This window comes from Oryx dammah, unplaced genomic scaffold, assembly GCF_014754425.2.
Source record: "Oryx dammah isolate SB20612 unplaced genomic scaffold, SCBI_Odam_1.1 HiC_scaffold_21, whole genome shotgun sequence".
Taxonomy (NCBI): domain Eukaryota; kingdom Metazoa; phylum Chordata; class Mammalia; order Artiodactyla; family Bovidae; genus Oryx; species Oryx dammah.
The window spans coordinates 74,627,006-74,633,608 of NW_024070205.1; the positions used below are offsets into that span (position 1 = coordinate 74,627,006).

General features: G+C 46.9%; 1 protein-coding gene across 1 annotated transcript; it reads left to right on the forward strand.

The window, feature by feature from the left end:
- The first annotated feature begins 1,304 nt into the window (after positions 1-1,304).
- On the forward strand, positions 1,305-6,597 carry EIF2D (eukaryotic translation initiation factor 2D). The gene is made up of 5 exons (XM_040262859.1): positions 1,305-1,320; positions 2,588-2,912; positions 3,862-4,052; positions 5,848-5,931; positions 6,403-6,597. The coding sequence occupies exons 1-5, from the start codon at positions 1,305-1,307 to the stop codon at positions 6,558-6,560; spliced, it is 774 nt and encodes a 257-aa protein (XP_040118793.1). The 3' UTR covers positions 6,561-6,597.
- Positions 6,598-6,603: the final 6 nt, after the last annotated feature.

Consider the following 6,603-nt stretch of genomic DNA (forward strand, 5'->3'; position numbering starts at 1 on the left):
AAATGAAAAGATGCTTACTCCTTGGAAGAAAAGTTATGACCAACCTAGATAGCATGTTGAAAAGCAGAGACATTACTTTGCTAACAAAGGTCTGTCTAGTCAAGGCTATGGTTTTTCCTGTGGTCATGTATGGATGTGAGAGTTGGACTGTGAAGAAGGCTGAGCTCTGAAGAATTGATGCTTTTGAACTGTGGTGTTGGAGAAGACTCTTGAGAGTCCCTTGGACTGCAAGGAGATCCAACCGGTCCATTCTGAAGGAGATCAGCCCTGGAAGGACTGATGCTGAAGCTGAAACTCCAGTACTTTGGCCACCTCATGCGAAGAGTTGACTCATTGGAAAAGACTCTGATGCTGGGAGGGATTGAGGGCAGGAGGAGAAGGGGACGACAGAGGATGAGATGGCTGGATGGCATCACTGACTCGATGGACGTGAATCTGAGTGAACTCTGGGAGTTGGTGATGGACAGGGAGGCCTGGCATGCTGCAATTCATGGGGTCGCAGAGTTGGACACGACTGAGCGACTGAACTGAACTGAACTGAACATTAAAAGAAAAAGAGAAATAGAGCAGAGGATACATCACCAAATTAGGTTTTGACAAACATCCATACTTAATCAGCGCTGGGAAGTCCCGGGTCACAGCACATCTGGAGTCCCAATTGGAAAGAGGTTCCAGGCAGCACCCCGTTCTATGGGTGAGGCTTCAAAGATTGCAGTTCAGGGTTCCCACTTATAACCCCAGGACACAAACTGTTATCATCATCAATCTGTGAGCAAATTGCAGCTCTGGTTTCATGTTAATGCTGTTTGTTTTGTAGTATAAATTTTGGAATGTTAGGCAGGGGGCTTGGTTGCCCAGGGCCCTCTCCAGGGGCTCAACAGTCCCAAGATTTGTCCCCTGTCTTATCTGTGGTGCTACAAGGCTTGCACTCACAGCAGGAAGTCAGGGTGCTCACAGCACAGTTTCCAGGCAGGTCCCCTTGGGTCATGGCTCGTAATTGTCAACCACAAATTAAGTTTTAGGTTGATAATCTATGCCTTCTTATCCAGGATATCTGCTATGTACAATAGTTTTCCCAACTTGAAATTTCTAATGTTCCCTTGAATAACCTTCCTCAGGTCCTTGGACGGAGATTGCTTTGGTGGCTATATTGCAATAGGCCTGGTCAACAGCACAGAGTCTGGCATCACAGCCTCTGAGTGTGACTGGGTGGGAGCCCAAGGGAACAATGATCTATGGCCCTCCCCTCCTCTGGGCTCCTCTGACTTTGACCTTGTGGCTGGGTGGCTCAGAATAAAGGCGTGATGGGTCAGAAGTGTAGTAGGAGCTGGAGTTGGGGCTGGCCCCACATTAGAGGCAGAAATGGTGGTAGACAGAGACTGCTGAAGATCTAATCTTTATATAGCCAAGGTGGACTTCTCCTTTATGCAACTGTGTCATCAAATGAAAGCAATTAGGATTTTTTTTCTTGGTGGATGGACACTCTGCTCTGAAATTTTCATAAGCAAAATTCAACTGACTAGGGGCCGGGACCCCAGGTGTTTAAATCTGTGTCTCCAGGGTACACAGTGATCCCTTTCAGGGAAACCCAAACTCTCACTTCTGTCTGAGACTGATTTTTTTTTTGTTTTGGATAATATCTACAATTTATTGGAAAATTTCAAAACACTGTGCAGCATATTACATACATTATCTCAATCGTTTCTCACAGAAGCCCAGTGAGGTGGATATTACCTCCACATCTTAGAGAATGTAAGAGTTTCAGAAAGGATAAACCATTGAAAAGATCAAACTGCTAGGGAGAAGCCAAACCATAATTTGATCTTACTAGGTCTCAAAAATTATTCTTTCTTGAGCACGCTACGTTTTAAAAATTGCTTTGGAACCGCCGCCCCCCCCCCCAAATAATGCCTAAATGCAAAAACGTACATGGGTGCATGCTTAGTCACTCAGTCACTTACAACTCTTTGTGACCCAGTGGACTGTAGCCCACCAGGCTCTTCTGTCCGTTGAGTTTTCCAGGCAAGAACACTGGAGCAGTTTGGCATTTCCTACTCCAGGTAATCTTCCCCACCCAGGGCTGGGAGCTGCATCTCTTGCGTCTTCTGCGTTGGCAGCAGGATTCTTTACCAATGCAGCCACCTGGAAAGCCTGAATGTAAATGGTACATAAAGATGTCCAAAGCTGTTTTAAATAACAGATTTGAAGACCATTTGTATAGTTCCCCCTCTCAGTAGGAGGTCAAATCTGGGACTAAAGTGGATTCCTTTTTATTATCACATCATGTAAATTAAAAAAAAAAAAACAGGGAGGAGAAAAATCTCAGAATTCCAGCTGTGGCCCATAGTCTACAATAAAATGTAAAGATATTAATAAACCAAAGCCCGTAAGAAAAGCATTCAAGAGGCCTGCGATTTTAATAAAACCGAAAAGTTCAATTAACTTTGTGCAGCTGAACTAAATGGAACGGGATGAGAGCTGGCAGAGGGCCTACTCGACACACCACGGCGCTGATGGATGGAAACGAACGGAAACTCTTGGTCCGGAAGGGTTACTGCAGCGGGATCCGCGTCTGCCGCTCGCGCAGGCGCAGAACCAGGCGGCCAGGATGAAGGGGCGGGGCGCAGCGCTCGGAGCAGGAAGCACAGTCCCGCCTTCGGGCTTCAGTTCCCGGCCTTGCCGCTAGGGGCGGCCGCGAAGCTGAGCGGGCTCGGTTTCCAGCCGGGCCGCTTTCCCAGCCGGGCCTCAGCATGGCTGCCCCCAGGGCTGCGGGCCTGGCAGCCGCCGTGCGTCCGCTTTCCTGACAGCTCGCGGCGTCTGTGGTCTCTCTCTCTTTCCCAGGCCACTCCAGCGGACATGTTTGCCAAGGCCTTTCGGGTCAAGTCCAACACGGCCATCAAGGGGTCGGACAGGTGAGGGGGAAGAGGGTCCCGTGCCTGCCCACGAGGGCATCCCAGCGTCTCTCGAGCTTGGCCGGCTCGCAGCCTTTCTCTGCTCGGTCAGCCGACCTGGGGTGGAGGCCGAGGGGCACAGCCGGAGAAGGGACCCCAGAGCGGGGCAAGGGTGAGTTAGACATATTTTGAGGGTGAAAATGGGAGCGGAGGCCCGAGTTATCTCCCAGGCTGTCTTTTTTTTTTTTTTTTTTGGATATTCTAGTGAGTTTCAAAGAAACGTAATTCAGTCAGCGCGTATTGACTGTAGTCTGTTCAAAGTGTCGTGGATGTTGCAGAAATGAAGGAATACGGGATCCCTGCCCTACTTGGAGCTTTGAGTCCTTTGGGAGAGATTGGACGGGGTACAGAGGACTACAGGTATATGAGAAGTGTCTAGTCACTTCTCATATGTGGCGGGAGAGACACGTGGAAGGTGAGGTGGAAGCAGATGAGCCATAGGTGGTAACTGTATCTGTTCAGACAGTGTTGCAGACGCAGATATCACCTTGGGGATTTTAGAACCAATGTTCTCTAGTTGGCATTCTTGATGCCCTGGTGTATCTGTTTGATCATAAGCTGTTAGATTTGCCAGCCATATATGAGAAAGGGGCAGATCCAAGAGCTACGCGTGGAGTCAAGAAGGCAGGACTGAGTTTCCAGTGGCAGGCTAACTTGGACTGCTCACCGGGTCTCAGTTTTTTCTTTCTTTCTTTGTGAAGTGCAAAGACATGCCTCAGGAACATGTGAAAGTAGATGAGACACTGGATGAGAAAGATAATGGGATGTTTTGGAAGAGTGTGTGAGAATAGGGCATCATCAACCAGACTTCCTGGGTCCTCATGACTTTATAGTGAGTCTTTCTGAGTCCTCAATATTTATTAAAATCTATGCAGGCAGCCTTCATACCAGGTATGTGTGCCCTCTGCAGGAGAAAGCTTCGGGCTGATGTGGCAGCTGTTTTCCCCACTCTTGGAACTGATCAGGTCTCTGAGTTAGTGCCGGGAAAGGAAGAGCTCAACATTGTAAAGCTGTATGCTCACAGAGGAGATGCAGTGACTGTGTACGTGAGTGGTGGTAACCCCATCCTGTTTGAACTGGAGAAAAATCTGTATCCAACAGGTATGGCAGTGGCATGGAGATGCCCTTACTGTGATCTCTGCCTAATATTGTTTCTCCTTGTTTCTTCCATTAACCTGTCTTCCTTAAAACAAATGAATGCAAAATCTCCCTAAGAATTTTTTTGTATTTTGTGTCTCTAGAATTGGATCATACAAAACCAGAAACTGCTATAGAAGGGAGGGGGGGAAAGGGCTAACACAAAGCAAGGGTTGTTGCCGAGGGAAATGCTAAGGTGAAGAAACACTTGTTTCTAGAGGGTTGACCAGGAATGAAGCAGAGGTCTTGAAAAGGGTTGAGTTTCAGTGAAATGAAAGTCGCTTAGTCATGTCAGATCTTTGTGACCCCATGGACTCTTTAGTCCATGGAATTCTCCAGGCCAGAATACTGGAGGGGGTAGCCATTCCCTTCTCCAGGTGGTCTTCTGAACCCAGGGATCAAACCCAGGTTTCCTGCATTGCAGGCAGATTCTTTTACCAACTGAGCCACCAGGGAAGCCCAGGAATACTGGAGTGGGTAGCCTATGCTTTCTCCAGGTGATCTTTCCAACCCATGAATGAAACCAGGGTCTCCTGCATTGCAGGTGGATTCTTTGCCAGCTGCACTACCAGGGAAGCCCCTGAAGTTTCAGGGCATGTAAAAAATGTTTCTTAAAACTGTCACTAGTGTACTTTTCTTAAGATACTGAAGAGATACCATGATGGGAAAGAAGCTGAATTAATTAAACTCCATACCCAGCTGTCTTAGTGATGCACTTTGGTTCAGACCTCTCACCAGAATTCTTTCTTATGCTCTCTGTGGCTCTCAGGATTTTGTTGCTTGCTTTCCTTACAGGTCTAACAGGGTCAGTGTCTTTTTCTCTTTTCCTTTCCTGGTAACATCTACTTTGTCCTTTGGGGCTTTTCTTCCTCCCAGCTTGGCTGTAGCAATGCAGTGCAAATTCCTACCCCAGGCCACCCCTACCTTACCCTACTTTCCTGTTGTACACATACAAGCCCATTTTGTATGTATGTACACATACAAGCCCCTGCTAATGACTATGGAAACAGGGAGTAAAATAATAAATGTGAAAAAAATTCGAAATGTCTTATAGGCTGGTGCTCTGGTTTTGGATTACTTGCTTCTGAGGTCATAAATGAAATCCCTTTTGGGTCTCTGTCCCAATAGTGGGACAGTGGATGGTCCTTTTCTTCTGCTCCTGCAGTCCGGGTGATGCAATAGGTGCCTTCAAGGCTGAAGTCTCTGCCTTCTTCAAGGCTGCAGCCTCTTTAAGAAGGGAGTCAGCCTCATGTAAGCTGTATGGAATGTTTCCCACAGGAAAAGGGGCACTTGATTCCCAGAGTAGGGGAAAGGGATACTGGGCAGGCAAAAGCAAATGTTCACCTAATCACTAGTTTTAGCCTTACATGTAAATATCCAAGTTTGGCAGTTAATCTCTTAAAGCTGCAGTTCACTTCATGTGTCTTCCTACCAGTAAAAATGATAACTTCTCAAGATCACAGATTGAGAGAAACTAATGCAGAGAACTCAATATGTAAATAATTGGATCTCTAGGGCTAAAGGAAGCAAAGATTCTAAAACAAATAGCATGTGACATATAAACTACCTCACAAACTTGGGGGAACCTAATTTAAAAAGAGAATGCAGCTTCTTTGGACATCCCCCCACAACCCTCTCTCTAGCTTTGAGCTGAGGGTCTTTTCTGTATTTTGATGAATGTGGCCTAGTGTTTGGCTTTGCCCATTCCCAGAGGATTGACTCTTGGCAGTAAGTGTTTTCTGACCCTCTCTTTGGACAGTGTATACCTTGTGGTCTTATCCCGATCTTCTACCAACGTTTACAACATGGCCTCTGGTGCTCGAAAAATTGGTTGGGGGAGCAGGTAAGAGTATTTTCTTATATTCTGGATACGGTCTAAAACCTACTTCAAAAAAACTAACTACTTTAATAAATGTACCCATTTCGTGCATTCATATGAAGAATGGAGTTTCCCCCCATGTCTGTTGCATCTCTCACTTGGCTGCTTCCACAAACTCCCTGGGCCTCAGAGATCCTGTTGTAAAGCTTAAATAAGATGAGTGACGTGAAGTCCCTTGTGAGCCACCGTTGGCTATCCTTTAGGTTAATAAGATGACTTGGGGAAACCAGACTCGGATAGATCACGGCAACTAGACCCTCAGCTTGGTCCTTCAGTTTGACCGCTAGCCTCCCAAAGGGTGGTCTGGTACTCAAGCTGCCGCTTTCTATTTTCATTATGAATAATGTAGTTGATAGTTAATGAACGTTTGTTGACTGAGTGAAGGAACGATGAAGTAAACTGTGGAATTAGCTGTGACGCTTTTGTTTGCTGCAGATTTGATGCTGCCGGGACTGGTGGTGCCCCCTGCTGGCCTGCCTCAGGTACAGAAGGGTGACCTCTGTGCCGTTGCGTTGGTGGGGAACAGGTACTGTGCTGGTCAGCTGTGCCTCTGGGGGGCAGACTTAGGGAAAACTTGGGAGGGGTGGGAATGACAGCTTCACAGCATGTGGATAAAGGATTAAAGGAGAAAACAGA

Excerpts from the sequence above, each read along its gene's own strand:
- EIF2D (XM_040262859.1), top strand. Across the intron at positions 2,913-3,861 it reads GCCATCAAGGGGTCGGACAG|GAGAAAGCTTCGGGCTGATG; the intron begins GTGAGGGGGAAG and ends TGCCCTCTGCAG. Across the intron at positions 4,053-5,847 it reads GAAAAATCTGTATCCAACAG|TGTATACCTTGTGGTCTTAT; the intron begins GTATGGCAGTGG and ends CTCTTTGGACAG.